At 35.6% G+C, this 25223-nt stretch overlaps 1 protein-coding gene and 1 long non-coding RNA gene across 3 annotated transcripts in view; both read right to left on the reverse strand.

Annotated features, from left to right (window-relative positions):
- Window positions 1–4347: 4347 nt before the first annotated feature.
- PCMTD1 (protein-L-isoaspartate (D-aspartate) O-methyltransferase domain containing 1) overlaps window positions 4348–25223 on the reverse strand; it is a 40615-nt gene continuing 19739 nt past the window's right edge. Inside the window, exons 3-6 of one of the 2 annotated variants that reach the window (XM_063168627.1) lie at window positions 23218–23320; window positions 11674–11845; window positions 9991–10114; window positions 4348–7021 (exon numbers count right to left, since the gene is read on the reverse strand). In XM_063168627.1, the coding sequence (XP_063024697.1) occupies window positions 6651–7021; window positions 9991–10114; window positions 11674–11845; window positions 23218–23320 (770 nt within the window). In that variant the 3' untranslated portion in view covers window positions 4348–6650. Of the gene's footprint in view, window positions 7022–9990; window positions 10115–11673; window positions 11846–19744; window positions 19880–23217; window positions 23321–25223 lie in introns of those variants that run through there. The other variant, XM_063168634.1, reaches the window with a different exon arrangement.
- LOC134424689 (uncharacterized) lies at window positions 21310–23203 on the reverse strand. The gene is made up of 2 exons (XR_010029474.1): window positions 23070–23203; window positions 21310–22349 (listed from the first exon to the last, which is right to left on the reverse strand). It is a non-coding gene; the product is annotated as an uncharacterized LOC134424689 (long non-coding RNA).

Consider the following 25223-nt stretch of genomic DNA (forward strand, 5'->3'; position numbering starts at 1 on the left):
TGAGGCACTTTCCTTCAGGTTACACCTCTTTTTCTGGGAATGTTCTGCAGGAGCCAGGCTAAAGTGCCACAGGCTTCAGAACATAAAATGTGGATTTGTCTCACAACTCAGGCCTCCCAGCCTATGCTGAGGAGCAGCAGCACTCAGCAGGAAGAGCAGCTACTGCATTACACATCTGTAAGCCATGCACAGGCATGGAGTGCGTCAGCCATGGCAGCCTTCTGCACAGCTGTGCTTTCCTCACGTGCCCAGATGCCCTGTTTGCAACACAAGGTCTCAAGTAAGGATTAGGATGAAGTCCAAAGTAACTTTGGCAGCTGAAGACATCAAATACCCAATTACACAGCTAGTCAAATCCCTACTGACCTTTTTACAGTGTGGCACCGTTGAACCGTCATGAATGAAAAGCTTTATCCACACCATCAATTCTGGAAAGGTCTCAGATTGCATTAAAGCACAACTCAGAAGAAAACCTCTTATACTATACACCTACACTGGAATTTCAGAAAATTATTTAGAAAAATCATAAAGACTCTCCTGAGACTGACTCTACATTTTACAAAGGTGTTTGTATCAAAGAACTTTACTCAAAGAAATATTTTCCTATAAAAAAAATCAATGTAGATTTTTTGTCTTCCCTAACATTCGCCAGCACCTAGCCTTTGTTCCCGAAAGACAATGCTGCCCTCTTCTGGTATCCTTGATTACACACAACGTTCTAGATAAAGTTCTTCAGCAAGGTAAAAAAGCATTTTTTAAGGATGTACTACTTTTGACTGTGGGAAAATAGACACGTCAGGTTTTGAGAAAAACAAACTAAAACAAGCTAAGTTCCACAAATAACAAACTTTGTTTTTCAGGCTGTTTATCTAAAAAGGGCTCCACTGTTAAGAGATTACTGAAAGTCAGTCACAGAGAATTTGTTAGATGTGGAGCAAAGAGTACAAAGGTAGTGCTTTACAGTGTTGCTTTTATTGACTACAGCACAAAGTCACACTGTGCCATTTAGTAAAGGGAAAAACTGAAGGCTGAGACAATAAGGTTAGAAAGATTTAAACGAGGTATTTAAAGTAGTTAAAACATAGAGCAGAATCTCCTTACAAGCTAACATATACAAAGCCTATGGATTGTACAGAAAAAAATAATGATAAATGGCAGAAATGAAAGATTTTTAAAGAGGAATCAAAATTTGCAGCTAATTTTATTGTATAAACTGCTCTGTTTGTTTTTATTACTGTTACTGTTTATTTACGAATAATTTCCCCATACAAATTATTCCTGCTCCTGTTCCAACCCTGAAAAAAATGCTTTTTGATCACCGAGTTGAGATATGAAAGCTTGTTTTCATGCCTGTGTAGCTCTGTCTTGTATGCACAGTACTGAGATCGCCCATGGCAGGACAAACACGCCAGTCTCTCGGGCTGACCTGCTGTCTATAGGCAAGCATACACTCATTCATGCTTGTGTGGCCAAAGCCTAGTTTTATATAGGTATAGTAAAACACCACTACTGTTGTAAAAAAAAAGAAAAAAGCTATTTATCATTCTCACATGATGCTGTAGTGCAGAAAATGGAGCCCTGGTCTAAGAGCAGAAAAATGAAGACACAGGACACAGCAAGGGGGATCAAGGTGTGTGGGCCACCCTTGGTACTGGAGATTCAAGAGCTATGCACAGCTCTAGAACAGTCAGTTTTAAAAATATGCAGACCGAAAACTCAAAACAAAACACAGTATCTAACATATGCAGATTAACACAAACAGGTAAGTAGAAGATGCAGAACAACAAATGAAGATGCAAAAAAAACATTATCCAACATACAAATGACTCCCAAGGTGATCCCAGGAGAGTAAGAAGGAACCATCAATGTGAACAAAATATCCCGCCCACAGAAGATGGCAGAGGTGCAGAATGCTGTGTTACCCTCTCTAGCTGTGGATCTAAAACTCAAGGGAAACAAAGGGAGATTGAGCATAACTCCGAGAGGAGGAATAAAAATAAAGAGCATGTGCTACAGGTTTAATTGCATTACTGTAATACCAAGAACTGCCATTTAACTTTCATATCTCTTTGCTTGCAAGGAACATTTTTGTTTTTTGTATCTTCTGAGATGCCCAACAAAAGGGAAGATGCATGAATCTGATTCCATGTTCTTAGAAGGCTAATTTAGTATTTTATGATTTATATTATATAAAAGAATACTACACTAAACTATATTAAAGAATAGAGAAAGGATACAGACAGAAGGCTAAAAGATACTAATGAAAACTCATGACTCTTCGGAGTCCAACACAGCTTGGTCCCAGTTGGCCATTAAGTCAAAACAATTCACAGCAGAAACCAGTGAAACAATCACCTGTTGGTAAACAATATCCAAGTACACTCCAAAGCAGCAAAACACAGGAGAAGCAAATCAGATAATTATTGTTTTCATTCTTCTCTGAGACTTCTCAACTTCCCAGGAGAAGAATCCTGGGCTACGAGATTTTTCAGAAAATATGACAGTGATATTTGTTCCTAGAGATCATCCATGGAACACATCCATGGAAGCAGCAGAACAGCAGGAAACCCTAACAAGTTATTTTTCAGCCAGGATAAAAAGGCTACCAAAATGGAAAGGAAATGCTTATAAAAGAAAAACCAGCATTTAGTGTGTAGTGACACCTATAGTTCTGCTATCTTCTCTTTATTCTAAAATCATGGTTAGTCATGAATGCATGAAGTAGTGACAGAAAAAAATTCGGTGCCTTTGCTCCTTTCTAGCATGCAAGTATTTTGCAAAATATCCTAGCAAGGTATAGATTCCTTGCTTGCAGCAACAGACGACAGAGCTTTTAAAAGGATGTGCCAGTTCCCTCTGCTCCCCTGACAATGCTCTTTAAAACATCACAGAATACGAACAGAAAACTCTAGAAAGAAAATGCTGATAAGTACTGATAAATCAGAGTTAGATTCTTGCTTCCATACTGGCCATAAATGTGGTACAAGCCTTGTGGCTAAACAAGCCAGCTTTACTTGAACAGAGTAATTCAACAAGTTGACAAGTACACTGTGAAGCCACAGAAGAAAACCAGGCACTGATCAAGCCAGTCATCTAAATTTTACTGAAGTTGTTTTACTAAAACATCACAAAAACCATACACCTTTAAAGCCTCGCTGTTCCAGTTACACTCCAATGACCTTCTCAGAACAAGTTTATGGAAAACACCTCATACATGATTCAAGTGTTGTCAAAATAAGTGGCAGCTCATTAAAGTGAAGTTTAGTATATACACCTCTAGGAAGAACATAGAACACTCCTTTATCTTTTATAATTGATTAGTAAATCACAAAGCCTTCAGTTTTACTCAATTACATGAATGATGGAAGGCGACACTCTTGAGGACATATGGATAAATATTTAATGAGCTAAAAGAGCTTTAATCAGAACACAGCACATTTGATTACATTCCCTATTTGTTTTCAAACTCGCAGGCAAAGATGCCTTTTAAAAAGTACTTCAGAGAAAAATAATGCAGGATTAAAAAAAATCAACCAAACAAAAAAAAAACCCCATCAACAAAAAAAACCAAAACAAAACAAAAAAACCCAAAACTCCAGACTTAAGTTGCCTGCACCTGAACAAGCAACAGTGCTCAGCCAAGCACAGCTGTTTAGGCTCATGGCAACAAAAACTACTAATTTCAAGTCTTTGGGAGGCAGCTGCTCAGTTCTTCCTGAATGACATGGGATTAAAAATTCACATCTTTGAAATGACTGCACTGGTCTTGGGTCCTTGTCCAGACCAAAGAAGATAAACCCCCCTGAAGTTCCAATTCTTCACATCCTTCCTTAAGAGTCATCACAACTGTAGGCTGCTTATCAGCCTACCTGACTTACCTTGAATTTTTCCTCTAATTGGCAATAAAATAAAGCTGCATCAAGAAGTGTGCAGTAGGAAGTGTGACTCACGGGTTGCTCACCACCCGTGCAGCTCTAATCTCCAAGTTTTCCTTATTTGTTTTGACCCAGATAGCTGCTCAGTTGAGGATTAAAAAAAATTCAATATTTAGGAAAAAATCACAAAACATGAAAATGTTCTTCAGTGTAGAGCTCAAGTTTAGCTTCTGGGTTCTCCTGAGGAAACTCCACGTGACTACTTCAAAAGTAGTGCTGGGACCAAAACAGCTTTCCCCATTTCATGAATAACATCTCATCTTTCAACCTTTGCAAAAATTCACAATTTAGCGAGAATATATACTTCTGAAATTCAAGAATAGCTTTTATTAAGAGATTACTGACCTAATTATGAAACAACTTGTACCTGAATTTCCAAATAACTGAATATACTTCCACAGAAACACAGAAATTCAAGCAAGCAGAAACCACAAAAAAACATTTTATTGCAACAATGTCCCCATCATCAAGTGAGATGGCAGAAATTAAATTTTAATTAATTTTGCGTTTCTACCTTTTTATTTATGTAAATATAAATTCAAGAGTGTAAAATAAATCCACATATAAAACACAGAGGAAACATTCTCTTTCAGTGACTCCAAAAGAAACTTACATACTGAAGATTCATGACAAGTCATCCACTGTCCATTTTTCCAAGTATACAGGCATGAAAGAATGCAGAAATTTATTCTCCAAAAGCATCCTGTATAAAGTCCTTGAAGTACTTAAGTAATATTTAGTAATTTCATTCTTGAGCTCATGGATGTAGATTCCAAGAAAGGAGACAAACATCTCAAACTTCAGATTATTTAACCTCCATCTAAAATAACCCATTTAAAACAAGATTATGTTCAATTCTTATAGCTGAAGCATCACAATTACTTTATTAGTATCATTATTGTGGAAAACTATTTCATATAAGGTTTTCCTGCTTTTAAAATAAAGTCAGAATATTTATTTCAAATACTTTTGCTTACTTATGCAGTAAATATATTGCGGAAAGTAACTCCACATGCTGGTACAACAGGCCTTCATGAAATTCCATTTAAACATTACTATGATGTACCTTAAAAACAGGAACTACAGCATGAAATGCACCAAAAAGAGTCAGTGTCATGGGACTGTGTCTGACCTTCCTTCTCAGATGCAACAAAACGCTAATGTATTCTGAAGTAAATATTGGACTGCTAGACCATACGAATACTAGTTCGTTATAAATATTTGGAATAGGAACATTTACTGCTTTAGAAATATGTGATTATTTTCTGTTCATTGTTTTACACAAAAATAAGTGTGACCAGTATTATAAAACGTATTATGGGGGATATTTCAATGGGAATGTTTTTCATTGGGTCTAACAAGCATACATTTCCTATGATTGTGGTTTTTAATATGTATCACATGCCAAGTTCTTAATAAACTTTTTACCCTCATGGTTATGTTACAACAGAATGAAGAAATTAAGATGGTAAAAGCAAAGTTAAAAATGAGAACTGCAAATAACTTCACAACTAGAAGAGGAAAAAATCACGGAAGGATTTAAATCAGCACTATTGTGGGTCCCCACAGTTGCACTGCTACTCTTAGGTTTCCAAAAGATGCATATGATTTTATAAATATTGTTGTGCTAAGAGCCATGCTCAGAAACAAAATATAGGCTGGCACAAGTCTACCTTCTTGGAGATGCATGTTAAGTATAAAATTCACTTACTAAAGTGCATTTGCTGAACAAATTCTAAGTTCTACTATTATAGCTATCCCAATAAGCAATACAAACTAAACTTTGTTGAAATTCTACCTCTACTTAAAAGCAGTAAATATAGATGACTGAAATCTAAATTACAATCTTGAATTATCAAACTTCTTGACTCAATGCTGTGAGCTCTAGAAATAAATGTAGTGTCCTATACTTCCCACAAATGAGGAATTGCCTCTAGTTAGAAATACTGACAGTGTAGAATGGAGTTAAGTATAAGCAGAGCTGAAGTAAGCATTGCTTCGCTTCCTATTCAACATGGTGTTTCTTTAAGGCTCTGAGAGAAGCTGTTAGTTGTCACAAGATCTTTTGGCAAAAGATAAATGCAGAAGTAGCAGGGTCATCTGACATTTCAGAACTTGTATTTTCGTATTTCACTAAAGCCAGCTCATTCAGTGTCTGTATACATTTATTGCACTTGTGTTGTTGGAATACTCTATACCAACATAGTAATAATGATTGCAACAAAGCCATAGTAAAATAAACTTTTAAAGGGTCTGATTTAGACATTAGAAGGTAAGTGTCTGCATGTTTAAAATGTTTCCCTAATAGTAATAAATACAGACAAATTGCTCATCAAGTCAGATGCATATGTTTAACCAATTATTTAGCATATATAAAATTTCACTCATCTTTTTATCAATACAAATCTGTTAGGGATCAAAAAAAGACTTACCATGCAAAATATTGATTAGTGCTGCATAATGGAATATATATTTCTATCAGAGTTAAAACAGCATTTTCAAAATTTAAAGAAAAATAGACTTTTAAAAAGGGATTCTACTGTCGAATGCAAGTCTTCCTTGTAGCAAAGACAAGATAGAGACAAGTTACCATTTATCGCTGTACTTCAGTCTTGATGAAAGACTAATAATAATTTGTCCACCTACTTCTTAATAAATGCTACATTTTCAAGAATAAAGGAACTATCAGTAGGCCTTATTTCTACTTAAAACAAGTTATTTTTCTCTGTAATAGGTCAAGTATGCTTTTAAAGATTCAGGTAATGGTAGACTCATAATTTTCTCTCTCAACAGATTTCGAGGAGGCTCTTCTGGCTTCAAGGCCTCACTGTGATCTTTTTCCTCCTCCTCTTTGTTATCATCTTCCATTCTTTCATCTTCTTCACTATCTGGAGGCTGAGGAATGAGCTGATTACCAACAAACACATAGGTGTTAATCCTGCGTCTACGACATCTCCTGCGTTTGCGTTTCGGAGGAGCCTTCTGAGCAATACCCTTGGCTTTCATCTCCTCGTTTATGAAGTTTCTAAGAGTGCGTCTGATATATATCCGAGCTAGGTCCTGGAGGTTCCTAACAGCACATGGAGCTAAAATGAAAGAAAAGTAATAAGTTGTACTAAGTAAAATTTCCCTCTAGCAAAGAAACCCCAAACTAACTGCAAGGCAGTGAGACTAATGTTCAAAACCAATTCAATTGAAATTTTAGTAAATGATACAGTATGCAAATGATACAAGGTTGTATCACCTTGACCCTGTGGAACAGTCTAGGAAACAAAGAGGTCTTTTAACAGATGTGCAAGAGAAGTAGTAAGCATGAACAGATCATTAAAATAAATTAAAATAAAATTTAAAATAAATTTTAAAAATTACACAACAACTACTGTCACTTTTTAGCATGTTTTGGCACTTACTGCTACCACAGTTAAGATCCTACTGTGGGAAAACAATTTCAACACCTGTGTCATACTTGTTTAAAGCAGGTGCCTTTCTTCTGCCGCCTCCTTCTGCTCACTTCCTACTGAATCTAACTGATAAGGGAGGGACATGTCTAATTCACAGGTGACAAACCAGATAAGCAACCTGTACATTTGAAGTAGAAGAAGAATGAAAATTACTCAAGTCCTAAAGGCAGAAAACCCCAAACCAACAAGTAAAAGAAAAAGGCAAAACTTTGTTTTCCAATGACAGCCAGGTGATGACAAAATATTGCTAGGCTGCTGGACACCTGCCCTAGATGAGCTATGGATGGCTATTTCCAAGGAAAACAAAACAAAAAAGCACACCAGCCAAAGTTGAAGCTTGTTCAACTTTTTTACTTGTCACTTCCTTCCTGTACAGAATACCATAAAATTAACAGGGACTTCAGCAAGGAAGAAGTCACTAAAGAAGTAATTTCAAAAATTACACTTCCAGAAAATGCATTCAGCTATAAAAGCTGCTGATGTAGTTTAAAGAAGCTGTATTGTTATATACAATGACTTCACTTGCAGACTAATTAATTTATCTGAGACAAAAAGGATATTAACACTGACAATACTGATTTCAGGTCATGCCAAAGAGAGGAGGGAGGAGAAAAAAAAAGTCCAATTTCTTTAGAATAGTATCAGCTCAAAATTCAAGAACAAAACCCTACCTAATCATCCAGAACATGTTTCTAAGTTCAGGTGAAACAAATGGTGATTGCAGATTGTATGCCAATTATAACAAATGCAAGCACTTTCAATGAGAAGAACAGGATGCAAAATTTTAGATATTTACTATCCATGTATTTCCATTTGTCTACTACCAGTGAACTGCATACTAACCCATAACTACATTGATCAATTGAACCTTTTAACACCACCTCTGTAGTTTTCTACAAAAAAAGACTTTACTTTGAGAATGGCTGACAGATTTTTTTACATATTTGAGTTATTTTAGTCTATATGTAACACTACACATGTGTCAGAGAGCATCCAAGGGTTGTCCAAAGTATGGCACAGACTCTATGTTTACTTAGTGATGACATCTACAAACTCTGGCTAAACTTTACAAAAGAAGCACGTTGACTACTTTGAACTTTTAAGATAAATTATAGGCCTGTGGACTTGAAACAAATAGACAATGTTACTATAAAGAAGAAATTAAATTTTTTTTTGAGTTTCAGCACACTCCTCATTATACCCCCACCCCTTCCATGTACACCCAACAGACCCACAAGAATACTTTTGGTTTATTTTTAACTTTTTAAATAAAACCGGATCCACATGAGCAGTGGAAAGAAGCCTATTTCACTAATCTCATTTTACAATGCAACTTCAAGCCTCTAACTTTTTTTTCTTTTAAATGTGAATAATACCACATTTGGTTATTTTTTCCTCTTCTCACTAAAACTTCATTTTGAAATTTTAACACAGGAAACACCTTTCTTGTACTACCATTCAGCTCTGACTGCCCATGGTCTGCACTCCTCATTCCAAAATTTAGGAATGTTGATAGAAAATTCTCTTTTTTCCAGGGAATTAGACTGTATAAAATCAGCGCAAAGTTTGACGAGCCACCTCTGTATTTTATTGTTAGATATAACACAATCTATGCATTATGGATGGAACAGAGGAAAAAATAATCTTGAATCAGTAAACAAATTTCAGGAAATTACTTCTGATGGCTCAAACCAAGAATTAAAACAACAAAAATTAATTATTTATGCATAGGAAGAGATTATGTAAAGGAAATTATCTTTATACTTTGCATAAAAAAATTAAAAGTACCTATCACAGCAAGTTCACACTCAAAGTTAATAGCCAGATCAGCAGTCACAGGCAATTCAAGCTGATAGGACATCCTGCACTCCTGCAGGGCTTAGTTTCACAGTCAAAACATTTTAAATTTGGGCTCTTTGTTGGGTTTATTTAATTTCCCACATGCTACCATAGCCCTGTGTTCTACTCCTAGCCCTGACTACTTTGACAGAAAACTTCAACTCTACGCTTTTCTTTGTCAGCTTTTTCTCCTTTCCTGTTATCATCCTATCTTACCATTTGGCAAGAGGTGTACTTCCAAAGACTTTCTAAATACCTTTACTACCTCTGCTCAAAGCATTGCAGCTAGAAAGCCAATCCCAGGGACTAATAACAAACAGTTATGTCTATATCCACTGCACACAGATATAAAGCAAACTTGGGCTTATTAATAACCTGTCATACCACAGCCCCAGTTTAGACCCCTTCCTTCCATTTCAGGGGGAAGAAAAAAAAATTTCTGGCAGACCACAAGAAAGTTAGCACTGTGAAGGATGTTAATACTAGCTGGCTATTTTATCTATACCACTGCAATAGAGAAACTGAACTTAAAAGGAAAAGGTGGCTGGAAAAGAAGCTGGAAGCATTCTATCACTTAAATTATTACCTTAAATTCAGAATATTAACTGTGAAGCAACAGACCACGTACTAGGAGCACAAAAAATCAGCGAGCTACTGCTTTGCTAAATGGAATGTTTCTACAGCATAGCCTCTCAGTTTCCAACATCAGGCACTGTAACATGCCTGCGAGCCAAAGGGAGGGAGCACAAACTTACGCAGTCCTACAGTGTCATGTTTGCCGTTGTCATTTCTGTTTGGTTGCACTAGTGGAGCAAATGAAACAGCAAGGATATTTTTACTTTCCCATGTGTTCTGTCCTGTTCTCAAGATCTGTGTTAGCTGCAAAACAAAACCAAAATAGATCACTGGTTACAATTTTGTCATAGTCAATACTATTTCGATAGGTTTCAAAGATACTGCTTTTCTTTTTTTTTTCTTCAAAATTAATGAATTAACGCTGTTTTATGAACAAAAAGGACTTTGATAATCCTTGAAATATCACTTGGTCACTAGAGTACTAAATAAGGCTCCTTTGTAATGGGAAGAGATGCAGCTGGAAAACTAAGGCCCTAAGGTAAAAACTAAGGTAAGTTTTGTTTTTTCTCATTTTTCCAAAAGATCAAAGAATACTTTAGATTGGAAGCAACCTCTGGAGTCCTACCCTCCTCCTTGAACAGGGTCAATTTCAAAGTTAAATTAGAAGCTTTTCTGATTAAGTGAAAAAAGATCTAGGACTGAGATTCCCCACCTGTCTAGGTAACCCACTGTAGTGTTCAACCATTCTTACTATGAAAGATTGTCTTCCTTATTTGCAGGCAGCAAGATCCCTTGCTGCCGGTGTGTAATGTTCTTTCAGTATCCTCTGCACCTGTGAGGAGAACTGGACTCCTGTCTACCACATAAATTCTCCACCCCTTCAGCAAGACAACAGGAATTAAACATTTCCTTAGAGTCTTTCTGCAGGCTAGATTATCTCAGATCTTGTAGCTGCTCCTCACACTTTATATGCTATAAGCCCCTATCCACTTGTATATAAGGTAAAAATAGTCACTGTTTAAACTTCTCTCCTAATTTGTGACTACTTTTAAGCTGAATTCTATCAGCTTCAACTGACAGTATTCTAGCTGAATAAATGATGGAATTATTTTTAGAACAGAATCATGCAAGCTACGCTTAAATTCCTTTGGTATTTAAGAAAGCAGATCATTAAAGTGAGAATTCTTTTTTGGAAGTAACTAACATGCTTATCAACAAGAATTTTAGTAATTATCTGTATTTAGGAGGACATCAACTTAAGTCACATGATGTGCCTTTTTCAATCTCCTTATTAGTAAAACAGGGAGAGTAATACTTACCATTGAGAAGCATTTTGAGGTCTAAGAATGAAAAGTGATAAAAGTGTGAAGTATTATTAAAATAATATGCCCCTGTCTGAAAAGCATTACATGTAATATGGAAAAGCAACACTGAAAACTGCTGTGAATACAGACATATTTTTCCTTTGCTTTTTTTCTCTCTTTGCAATGTCCCACTAGTCATAGCTATTTTGTATTCTTTGAAATCCATTCTCCTGGTTTAGAGGTGGTTTCTTTGTTTTGAAGTACTGACTGAAAATGTCTGTGTGGCAGGGAAATTTCAAAGCAGTTCTGGTATAACACAGAGGAAATAGCATGAAATAGACTGTTAAAAGCAGGATATTGATGCTTTCCTACAAATTTAAGGGGAAAATGTTCAATGCTTGATTAAAAAGATTAGTATCTGCTAAACTGCAACAATACATCAAATCAAGGTATCATTAGTTGAATGTTAACTTAGTCAAATATATATTCAAAAGCATTCTTTAAATTACATATTTCTCATACTAGAAGACAAAAAGGGGAAATTGTCACTAAAGTCACCTGATCTTCTATAGGCATTACTAAAATGCCTCCAACTTTCAATAAAATTTTCATGTAGTTTTCATGGTCTTTCTGGACTCCAGCTCCACAGTAAATCCGGTCATACTGATGACTGTCTGAGGCTATTTCCAAACAATTACCAACCACAAAGGCAGGTTCACAGAACTCAAATCTAAGGAGAAGAAGAAAAAAAGAAAGAGGGGACACATTTCAAATTAGGATTTTTAAGAAAAGCCAGTCCAGATAAAGACAAAAATATATTTCATATCTTCCCTTATATCATGAAGAATGATTAGCATATATAATTTAAAAGTTTGTATTAAGACATTACTCTGAAAGTAATCTGGTTTTTTTCTGCCACATCAGGGACCACTGAAGGAAAAACTCTTGCAGTTACAATTATGTACTATGCAAAACAGAGAAAGCTTCAAAACACCACCTTCCTAACTACAAACAAGTACATTAAAGAAATCTTAAGCTATATGGTACAACTGCTACTAAAACAGTATGTTTATCAACAATAAGCTGTTGAATAAACATTGAAAAGTTTCATTTGCTAGCAGCTCCCCTCAATTTTCTATCAGTTAAGGTCTATTTAAAAGCTCTTTTTTCTCTACCTCCCAACTTTCCACCTTGAGCCCAATCCACTTTTCCCCAAAAAGTAATTCAGTGGAAAAGTCTGACATTTTTTTGACCACACACAAAGCAAAAAATAAAAGATTCTTTATCTCAGAAACAGCTAATTTTCTTCAGAAAAGGGAAGTAATACAACTGGCATTTTAGTGGACCAAAGTATATAACACAAGTTGAAAGGACTGTAGGTGCTCTCTGTCACTGCATAAAACACCAAAGGAAAAATGTACAGGGAAGTACTTTATTGCTAAAGCTGCATGAATTTGCCACAACACTGTTATTTTCTGACATTTTTTAAAGCTCTGAAGCATGTTACTGCTTTAGCTGTTAATACCATAATAAAATCTACCATTTTGTAAAAAAATTCATTGAGCGAATAATTGTACCTCTTCCCCAAGCACTTGATATATAAAAGGAGAGGTTACAAAGTAGCTCATTGAAAGGATTTATGATTTTTTTGAAAAAAATATTACATAAAACCTAACACCCTTGCTGTTTCACGAAAAAGTTCATAAACTTCATCTGGCAGTATTAAAGTCCAATGCATCTCAAACAGCATCCAGAAGGAATGAATTTTTCTAGCAACTACAAATACATGTAGCCATTTTATGAACTTTATGGCTGACCGTCAATGGAAAATAATTTTTCTTTTTGCTTGGCTAGCATTAGCAAATCCCAGTACAATACCTGACAACATTCAAATCAATATTTTTTCAGTTACAGTAAAGTTGGCAGCTTTCACTGCTTAGGGATGAAGTCTGTAAGGCTTGGCTGACTTTCTGATCTAGAGCGCTGCCATTAACAAATCAGGAAATTGAAATTTTTGCTGGAAGTGTATTTTTCTCTCCAAGATGGGATGCTTGATCTTGAAAATATTCCAATGCTTCTTTCTTTGACTAGCCCAGACCGAACCCAGAATCTTTTTACAATTACTGCATGGTTCTCTCTCATGCACTTCTTGAAGTCAACAGTCCATGTTTTCGCTTCCAAATCCAGAGGGAGTGGGAAAAAAAAAGAAAGCTACTAACAACACTGGCCAATTGAAGATAAAAAAGGGAGATGGAAGTGGAGTAGGGATAAATTGCCTTTTTGCACAAATTGAGAAGGTAAAGCTAGATGAGCCAGAATCGTGGCTGAAATAATTCCAGATTAACACAGAAAGATCTAGAAATACATTTGACAAGGCAGAAAATGAAATCCAAGACACTGATCAATCTGCTGAAGAAGCAAATCTCATTCCAAAAGCACGTGGACTACCATATTCCTTCCTACATTTTCTACATTCCACATACAGGTCAAACAGGCAGTTTTTGCTATAGTTTTCATTTCAGATTACCTACACTTTAAATCAAGCATTAACATATCAATTTAATTTGAAAGACTGAGCAAAGTACTTTAAAAAGTAAAGGAGGATGGGGGAGGGGGCAGAGAGAGAGGTAAGATGGTATTTTTCCAAAAGGCATTTTTAAATCTTGACAGAGTCCTTGGTTAGTTTTAGAAAAATGAAGATGGCCTCCCTGCCTGCCCACCCCCACAACTTTCACAAGTTCTTACCTTCTCAGAATGCTCCTTTAAAACCTACCAAATTTATTACCTGATAATCCTGTTTCATCTTTTAGAAACCACCGTAAAAGCTCATTAATACAATAGTCATACCCTCTTAAAACAAGGAGAAACACCAACTATCCAAGGAATACAAGACACAAGAAAACCCCATGAAACATTCCCCAGACACAAAATATACATGAACTGAGGACAAAAATCCACAGTATTCTTTACTAATATAGTAAAAGCTGAAGATAATTGTTCATTTAGTTCTGCAGTTTGCAATGAGAAGGGCACAAATTCCAAATAAAGACACAGAAGCAAACTTAATACACTTGTAAGAGTAAAATGGGTTAGGCACTAGAGACTAACTCTGTCTACAGGCACTTTGGATTGTCTGCACTGTGCTCCCTCCACACTATTAGCAGAGTTTTGTGAAGACACAAAGCTCATGACCACAACAGGTGCTCATTTGTTACTCCATTTACTTCAAAAAATACCTTCTTCCTCCACATAGTTTTTCAGTTAGTTTCAACCCAGTCTGTCAACAGGTGGTCCTCCTGACAGACTCATTTCTTGCAGCAAAACTAAACACTTTATGGACTAGGTTACATGAAATTTCTGAAGACACTTCTTTAGTCCATGTCAGATGAAAAATGAGATCTAATCAGCTCACCTGGCTGTGCAATGCTCACCCCCAGCTGCTAGCTGCTAGTCTGCTGCTACTTCACAAACTGCCACACATGTAATTCCCTGTTATCCAGAAAGGTAAAAGTAGGTGGTAGAAGAAATGGGAGGAAAAGATGATAAACTGTCTCTGGTAACAGCAACATGCCTGTTTAAAAGCCAATTCCTCTTCATTTGTGCTTCTCACAGAATTATTCAGAAATAACTGTTTCATGTGTTAGGGTATGAACAGTGACTCATACCAGATACAGCAGAAATACAAGAAAAGCATACTGCTTTCCTGCTTGGTAGAGCATCATGGACTTTTCATGGACTAGGTGAGTTATAGAACAGTGAATCTTGCCCCTCCACACTCCCGTGAAACATAGAACTCTCTCGTGATGCAGCAAGACTTTCCCAGATCTCTAAATCTTAAGATGATTTTGATTATACACACACCTCTGAATCAGAAAGAGCTCATAAAGATATGTACCATTTTGTTGTATTTCCAATCCAGTAATAAGAGATGGTCTTTGAACACAGACTGAAGTATAATTCTGAAAATTCTTTCTGCTAACTTGCCTACGCAATTTTTAAGAAAGTAAAATTTAAATTGGTTTTACTCAGGCACATGAGACCCCATCAATTGATCAGGAAATTATCTGAAACTTAAATACAAAGGTTCTACAAATACGAGGAAGTATTTGGTATTTAGAATACCTACCAGGCACATCACAAGCATGTTAGTCCTACAGCAGGAAAGTAGTATCAATCATATTAGGTCAAGTTCCATTTTTTAACAATCAAACCCCAATTCTTTTAGCACTAATTGTCGCTAGACCCAAAGAGTTTCTTTTATTCCTATTGCATCTGGGGTATCAAAACAGACCAGATATTACGCTTCATTCTGTGTTACATCTTTTATTAATATTGATGAAAATAAAATTGTTTATTGCTTCAACACACACTATTGACAAACATATAGTATAACTATCAAAAAGAGCTAGCATTTCACTTAAACGTTTTGTTTATTTCCAAGCTGAAATGTAACTAAAAACTGCCAAATGTTCTTTACTGTATGTTCACCTCTACCACGTAACCAGGATGGCTTTACAGAGATTATACTGGTAACATGAAAAAAACTATTTCATACACCAGACAACAAAAAGAAGGGACAAAAGTGCTGGAACTATCTGGAAAACTTTAGTCACTTCAGGTTCTTCAGTTGAATCTGCTATCTTGATTGCAAGAGAACCAACAGCAAAGAAAACAGAAATTAAGAGTTCCCATTACAGACAACATGGCAACAGAAAATCTCTGTTTAAACAATCACGTGCCACAGAATAAATTTAAGCACACACAAATCACATGTAGCAATGGCCCAAGATAACCAAGCAGCTCCAAGCATGTAAGGCTTTTGCATGGAATGGGCATTTCAAGTTCAAGGCAAAGGTACTTCCAGCTAAATTAAGAAAAAAAAAGGCAAATCTGTAGAATTTAAAGTGAGTTTTTGCCTTTCCTGTAGAAACTTAAGAAAATGATCAAGTAATAGATTCTAACTGCCCATGTTTTTAAGTTAGATTCCCTATAGTTAGCAACACAACAAAATATTACTACGGTAATAAAATAAACAACCATTTAAAACATTTACAGGAAAGATCTAAGGTTAAGTTTGTTGCTCTTGTATCCATATCCACCAATCTAGTACATGCGTAATAGCAAAATACTAAATAATGAAGCTGGAGAGTGTAACACCAACCTACCATGGTAGCAGGGATTTTTTACAAGGGGATTCACTTAGGGTCGGTCCTAATATGACATCCACCCATGAGCCCTACCTTTAATTACTTCAGCTCTGAATATGTACAGGGCACTTCTTGGGCCAAGCTCTTCTACCTATACAACCTCCATGAACGCAGGATGTTATGCTGATGTCTTGTGAAGATGAAACTAGGTGCAAGGAGATATAGATTCTCTCCTTTTTTGTTGTTTTAAGTGGTAAAAATACTTGATTTTTTTAGAAAAAAGAACAAGGTCAATAACACTGGAGAAAAATATCAAGTAATTTGAAGGAAATAAAAAAAACAAACCTGTCAGCATCCACAGATTTGTATCTGAAGGAAACAGTAGAATATATTATGAGATTTTAAAAAGCAATATGGGGGAACCATAAAAACTATTTTGTTTACAAGAAGAATTATTTAGTTCTTAAAACTAGCAACACTCCAGGTACATTTTACACCTCTCAACTACTACATTCACATCAAAATATCATCTGACAGTACACTTCTGCCTATCCCCATAATTACTAACCACACTCACATCTCCCAGCTTACTGTTTACAGCCCTTATAGAAAGTAAATCCACGTCAGCATGAATTTAGTATGCTTTTTTCCCATCCATACACATTTCCTTTAGTTGGTCAACTCAAAGCTCTAAAAGCCTGAATTCATATTCAGTACCATCAATCTATTTAAGTAATTCCCTTCCAATGCAAAATTTATTTAAATTTATTTAAATTTAGGGCACAAAGGACTACCATTCAACTTTAATAACGTATAAGAAAAGGTTGGCAAATTGTTAACATTTGTCATGTGAACTACCCTGACACAACATTAGAAGAAAGAATTTCACACAAGTCTTTGTGGGGAAAAAAAACCCCAAAACAGCATATCTTAATAAATATTTCAAAACAGAACAGAAAATCCAGCATAAGAACTCATGGAATTAGCTTTACATCAAAATACCCTTAAACCATCAAACACATTAATAACCAGACATTAAAATGAATCTGCAAAATGCGTAGAGTCTGAAAATATGTGATTAAACATTAAACAATTTTCCTTGCTGTGATGAGGAAGTAACACTTACTTTTGTCCCATATACTAATGCACTTTCACCTTAGTTCCAATATACTGCTGAATATACTTTACAAAAATGGGAAGTGTGAAAAGAAGGAAACAAAATTTCCACCAGTTCTGGCACATTTGTTGGTGAAGAGAAACAAACCCAAAAACTGTTGCATAAAGCTATGGCAGTTGTAGAATGAGTTCCCATGCTGTCTTAAAGACAAAGACTGAAAAACTACACATTATTTAATCTAGAAAGGTGTGGCTTCTTTGTGCAGTTGCATTAAGAATACAATCTCAGAGGCTCCTTTATATCAAACAACAATTTCCTAAATCAGTAATCATACTCCAAGCATTCCTAGAACCTAATGTTTAAACAGAGATGTATTCACTGAAAGAAACCTTAAAGAAGTTTTCAGATAATTTAGTAAATTTTTCAGGTTTCAAAACTTTCCTTCTTTGAAAACAGCAGATGAATATTCATATGGCTTTATGTGATATGACATGCCACAAGAACATGCAACCGATTACTGAAATACTTTTTGATTTCTATTAAGTCTTTCTCATTTCACTTGACTGTGAAAGTGCTTCAGATATAAAGGTAAACAATTTTTAGAGAGCATTTATTCTTTTCCCATGAAGTGAGGCAGTATCAGGCCAAGATGGCAAGCTCTTTCCACCTTTTATCAAGCTTTTTCTCCATTGTTTTTTCTATCTTAAGTATTTTTCCAAGCTCTCTGAACTAGTCTTTGGTTCCTATTCATATTCATGTATTTCTAGCATGTTTTGTTGAGAAGTTACACACCTTTCACCCACTACTATTGTTGGTATCTTTTGCAGGTATACTAGAAAACAAACAAATTAAAATATTAACTATTTGAAAACTTCTCACTGTAGACTTTATTTTAAGTCCCTTACATCCAATTACAACAGTAATTTTAATTAGCATTACAGTAATAGCCAACAGTGATGCTGGCAAAATTGCTATTAAATACTTTTGTCCTAGACATGATTTCAGCTTCTAGGCAATGCTATAGAGATAGTGGGAAATCTGTATCTCTATGTCCCTTATACTCATCATTTTTCCATCTCTGAATAAAACTGTCCTGCTTCTTAGACATCTTGTTCATTATTTCTGATATTATCATCAGTTTCACTGAGTGGACCAAAGCACATTATCAATTCCTTCTGAAGAAAAAGTCAAACATCTTAAAGTCAAAGTTCTTAAAAATACTTATGACTCATGACATTCTTCTTAGAACACAGATTTATAAAATTTAACCTTAATAATATAACTTCATTATATTATACCTAAGTTTTGGTAATAAAATGAAAAGTAATACTGAAGGAATACTTTTCAGTAATTTCACAGAGAATATTAGGAAAAGTGAACGGGCATAGAGAAGCAAGAAAAAAATTGTCAGTTCAGTTTATTGTAAAAGCTCTATGATACTCATGGAAAAAGTCTAGAGAAAGATTTATCTGTTAACAAGAAAAGCATTTTCTTTCTATTTTTACTGAAGCAGAAAATTATTTTATAGGTTGAAAAAGTTGTATTTTCTACTGTGGATTTTTTGTGAAACAACAGCTTTTATAGGAGCAATACACCAAATACTGTCATCACTTGTTTTAATGTAAAAAAAATTTTAAGTACTATCAAAACTTGTAGACATTAGAGATTTCCAAGGGCAGTGTCCACTACAGGATTTATTTTTTAAAGGTATTTAATTTCTTGTTGTCAGGGCAAGAATATCTATTTTTGCTACTATCAAATACTTGGAAAATGTAGGTTTAGGTCCTTCCCAGGTAAGAGTAGATTCGATTGTCTTTGGAGCCTTCTGGTTTACAAGATAAAGAATAAGAAGTAGTATTTCCCTCATACCTCTAAATAAATAAAATTACTGTGTTTCAAGCCCCTATTTTCCTTCCCTTTTTGTTTAACATAACCTCCAGCATCAAAGAATTCCACTGCCTGTGTTGCTCTGATTAGATTAAATCTCAACAAGAATTCACTTACCGCTAAAAAAGCATTATTTACACTATTTGAAATTAAGTCATCAGTAATATTTAAACTGAGAAAGTAATCAGTAAGGTTTGGAGACAGTCTGCTTTTTCCTGCTTAGATTTTTACTGCAATCACTAGCCAGCTGACCAGCAAGAAGGAGCTCTATTTTTCTTTGTGTGTACACCAGGGAATCACCTTTCAAATCTAATTTAATTTTAAAAGTGAGCCTTTAGAAACCTACCAGTAGCCTTACATTTCAATGAAGAAAAACATTCTACTGAAGATGTTCAACACAATCTCCTACAGGACTTCAGGAAGAAGTTTCACCCATAACAGTTATCCCAGAATTAGTACTAGGGTTCTTGTCACTTACCATTGAAGTGGATTCTTTTGATCCTGAGAAGGGTTGGTGATTTTCTTTCACAGCAGGGACTTCACCAGCTTACCCACGTTTGGGTTTTGATAGGGTGCTAGAAGATGGGCAACCTAGCCTTGCCCTGTGGCTCTCTCTCCAAGCTGGATATTCTAGGTCTAGAAGTTGAATGGGAGCAGAAAAGACAACACATTCCCCTTCAATAAACAGGTGAAGCGGGGCCTGGTACTTGAACATACGTGTTTTAGATAGAGCCTTCTTAAGGAATGATTCTTTTCCCCTTAATTGGCATGCATTCTCTGAAGGCTTCAAGAATGAAAGAGAGCCTTACATGTATTTCACACACAAAGAATTTTCTTTAGTCTATACCTAAAATCTTTGTACCTCAACCATCATGATACTTTCAGATGTTTTCAAGAAAAAACTTCTCCTTTGCTTTTACTGGCAAACACACATCAACTCCATCAAGGCAGAATTTTATCTTTCAGAATGCACAACTCCACCTCCATTTAGAGGAAAACTGTTTTTATAGATTGGTGGGATATGGATACAGATACAAGTAATTACTGAAATTATTTGGAACAGGTATCTGAGAACTCTTCTTCTGATGAATAATTCCAGGGGCTAAAACTGAGATAAGACAAGCTATCAGAGACAGACAGCCCTCCCTTTAGGCTGAGTCTCAAATCCTTCTGGACATGCTAATTTTATATACTGTCAGGTTTCTGGTGAAGTACCTTACCTGAATCACAGAAAAGTAAACTTGTAATTGTACTTCAACATTATTATCAGGTATCAAAAAAGCAAGTTAAACTGTATCACACAGCACTGGAACATTCCCCCATACAAATGGCATAAAAGAAATATTCCATCTTGTTTTATTAGGCAAGAACCCACCTAAATTATCATGATCCACCTCCACACAGAAGTCAGATGCAAAACCAACTGCCTATTACTCCAAGCAAAGGAACAAAGTTACCAAGTGTTTATTTATGATCCAAGCTGAATCTCTCCATGTACCTACCCATAAGTTTAAAGTTGTGCTTTGTGTTTCAAAAGCAGAATGCTTAGAACATTCAAATCAGACTGCAGAATTCAAAACACTAAAGAAAGAATGCAGGGAAGTGGCAAAACAAAGCTTTACTGAAGTTCCCATTTGTATAACTCTGTAACTGCCAGGAACACACATCATAGTCTCTGTGCTCTTTAAGTCCCCTGGGTACCTTGCTGGAGGCTGCTGGTCAAGTGAAAGTTATTTTTCACACACACATTCACTGAGACAACTAACTTCATTCATACCAGTCTGCCATGTAATCTATTTTCAAACAGTGAGGACTCCTGCTTGGAATACACCAGTGCTGAGCAGCAGACAGATAGCACACATCTCTTCCCTGGGTGGTCTTTCAGCCAAATACTAAGCTGACCAAAGCAGTAGTTAAGTTCAGATGGTGCAATCCCGTAACTTTGGGTAAAAATCTTTCACTTATAAACGAAGATGCAGGAAAAAGTTACTGAAACAAGAAGCAAAACCAGACTTACTGAATCAGAAAACATTACTTTGTGAGTCAGCTTAAAATTCCAGATTTTAATACTTACAGTAAAAACAAATACAAAAGAACCCTACCACAGGAAAAAAAAAAAAAAACAACAACCACACATCATCTTCATTAACAACATTAAAATATAGAAGATTTACAAAGAAAGCAATCAGCCAGAATCAGTTACGCAGACAAATTGGGAATTCCCCCCAAAACACAAAATCAAACCAGGCAATCATTATTGTATCAGCAGAATTACAGCTACTACAGGTAGGTTTCTATAAAAAAGCACTTTCACAGAAGTGTAATTTTTCTTATGTTGGTGAGGAGAGTCCTATTTCTTCGGAACACATACAACACTGACATTTATTTACATCATGTTTAACAGTTTTGTTTTGTTTGTCCAAAGTTCTTGCATGTTTTGAAGTGTTACCAACACCCCCAGGATTCTGCTATTCATTTACTAAACTATCCTAATCAAATTTTGTTTCAATTATGACAAAGCTTCATTGCTACTCCAATTTCCTTTAATTTCTGTACATAGCCTATCACCTGATTGGTAAGACATTCCAATCAAAACCAGTTTTTGTATGTCTTGTACAGACACCTACAGTAATGCACAAGGTATGTGCCAGGATTCACTAGCTAGCAGACACAGCTAACTTAACAGAGCCATTAATGCAGTATCAGCAGTGACCACTTATCGTATCTCACACACATTTTTTTTAAGACACAAACTGCATCATAAAGCTGCTCACTGAATCAATTTTTACTTGTTCTAACTTGTGTTATAGATTAACCTCAGCCAACATAAATGCTTGTATTAAAACTAAGACAATAGTGATGAAAGATATACATGTTCTCCTACATGATTTTATTTATTTTACTGGGCTAACACAGTACTAAAATAATGTTGCCAGTATCAGAATTACAAAATTTACTTCAGATACAGTTAACACTAGGATGATACTCTTCTCTTACTTAGGAGCATGAAGAGAAAGGCTTGTGGTCAGACAAGAGCTCCTGAAGTCCGGATATGGGAAAAAGTGGATTGAGCTCCAGCCAACCTAATCAAGAACATGGCAGTCATAAAGCACATTAGACAGGTAAAAGGACAGCAAAAGTTTTCTTTGCTGCCTACAGGACAAGAAAGAGGTGTAGAATGTGCAATTTTTAGGTTACTCCTAAAATTCTAAAGATTTCTTGCATTTCCAGAAGTTACCTTATAATCACTGGAGAATTTATTGCCTGCAAGCAAAGAAGTCTTTACAAAGAACAGCCCTAGCTTTCCCTTTAACAGAGGCAGAGACTCCCAATACTCTTAAGGCCAACTTAAAATAATATAAAATTGCTGGGTAGGTAGAAGCAATAAGGTTCAAAGCCCTGGAATCCAGAGTTATACCCTGAAGTAAAAATGAGTAGTGCTCCGAGCATAGATGAATACTCTGACGTCCATCTCTTCAGGAAGTAAACATGAAGGCAATCAGAAAAAATTACTCAGGTCAGATCAATACGGGTAGATTAGAAAGAAAGTTAATACTGTACAGAGAGATTATGTAAAACTACATAAAAACTGATTTAATGGATAAAAATTGCTCTATACATGCAAAGACACCCACATACCATGTCACTCTCCTAAATGTATATATGCACATACGTGCACACACACACACGTACCCGTGTACGGATATACATCGCCAAAATGCAGGGAAATCCACTTTGCTAAGCACTGCACAGCAGAAATACTCCGATACTTCCAAAGACTGCTTTCTTAAGCCTCAACTTACCTCATGAAGTAGAGCCACAAACTGGAAGTTTTAGGTTTTGATTGTGTGACACCATTCTTCTCCCCCCTCTAAGTTCATAAGCAATGACACACTGAGTTTAAAACCAAAAATGTTATTGCAAAGCAAGTCAGACAAATTAGATACTTACTTATCAAAACTATCACTGTATTTTATGAAGCTCTCCAACTTTTCTTTGGCGTATTCTACCACATCTGAATGAAGCTCTATTCCATGATTTATCCCAAAAGGCCCTGTAAATAAAAATAGCATGGTGTGTTTTTGTGATGTTTCCTTTCTAAGCACAGCAAAACTACATGGAACAGCACTATAGTGTAAAAATATCAAAACCACATAAAACAGAAGTCTCCAAACACTGCTAGACAAACTTATTTTTTGCATCTGCATTACTGGTGCTTAAAGAGGAAGGTAAAAGGCCAAAGGTTTGATAAAAGAACAGGGACTGAACTACAATAATTACAGAACAAATTTTCTTAGTAAGCATGCAGAAAATAAGTTGACTACACTGAACACAGTCCAAGCAAATTCTTTTACAAAACATTACTTACTTGGAACACAAAAAATAAAAATTTCAGTCTGTGTTTTGGTATTTAGACTTTAAAGCTTTCTTATGGCAAACTTTTCATAGTTTCTCTCTGACTATTTAGAAATTGAGAATTATATCCCTTAGCCACATATGTTCTTCTATTTTGCACACTGCAAAATCAGAAATTTGTTCTTAATTTAATACAAATAATTAACTTCCACCAAGAACAGTGAAATTGCCCCACACATTATGTTCACTCATCACAATCCCATCACAACTGCATTGCCTTCCTGTGATCAAATCCAAGTATAATTCCAAGTCAAACTGTGTGCCAAAAGTTAATGCTATTATTTCAGGAACAAGAAGAAATCATGAGACAGTATTATGAGGATTATCCACATCAGGAAGGAATCTGAATCAGACAGTCACATTTGCTCTAAGGATTCTAAATTTAACATGCACTCATAGCCCAGGGTCTTAAGTCATTGGAGCATAGAATTGGAAAAGGGAAAGGGAAGGAAAAGAGGGAAAGTAAACATCAATAAGATTAGACAAAACTTATATTTATATCCTCTACAGCGTTCTAAATCTTTCCTAAATATTTAGCTCCATGATGTTACTCCAGTGAAACAGAATTCAATTTGTCTTTTCTAGGACAGAGATTACCAAAACAGACTAGGGTTAGTAAGAGAGATTTTGTTTTACTGCAACAAAAATACAACATATAGCTATTTACACTTAACTTGATCGATAATTGCAACTCAACATAGTTTAGAATATTTTCTGCTGGGTGAAATAAAAGCAATGCACTACTCCACCAGGCAACTACTAGGAGCGCTTTTAAGACCCCATTGATTGCAGGCAAGAGTTAGCTATCATACAAGGGATGTTCTTAGAGCTTGTGAAAACATTTACCTTCTGCTGACATTCATTTTTACTGTAAATTCATGTTATTATTGGTCACTTTAAAAAAAGCATTGACATAGGCAATCCCTTTTCTAGCTGTTTAATATTCTCTTGTATCATAATAGGCTATGATGCTTCTAACAGCTCTACAGTATACAGCAGCATTCAAGGTAAGTTCTCTTTACCTAAAAATTAATAACCATTCCTTTAACCTCATAATTTAAAGTAAATTAAGAATGCATAAACATCATCTGGTCAAAATTTCTCATGCACATTCCTTCAAGTACCTAACTTTGAAAGCAACTAAAAAAATTCTACAAGCATCAGTTGCTCTAACAACCTGAAATTAAAACTATGAATGCAGAACACTACCACATCATCATACACCACGGCATTTGTAATCTAAATGGAAAGATGAGAAATGTGCTCTCTTCTCCCACTGGGAAAGTCACAGCTGGACATGTATGCAGAGTCAGCTATTCTAAAAATGTGAAACCAACATCTCCACTACTCTCTGAAATCAACTGGCCTCTTTCAGCATAATGAGATAGCAATTCCACCCAGTCTGAACTTCGATTATATTTTAACAGTTTCAGCAACAGTTAATTTAATCTCTGTGGATTGGTGCGCAGTCTTTTAGTATGTTGCTATACTTGGAAGCGATCACCAGTTTCAGATTATTTGGTAATTTAACCTAGTCATTT

Source organism: Melospiza melodia, chromosome 1 (genome assembly GCF_035770615.1).
Source record: "Melospiza melodia melodia isolate bMelMel2 chromosome 1, bMelMel2.pri, whole genome shotgun sequence".
Lineage (NCBI taxonomy): Eukaryota > Metazoa > Chordata > Aves > Passeriformes > Passerellidae > Melospiza > Melospiza melodia.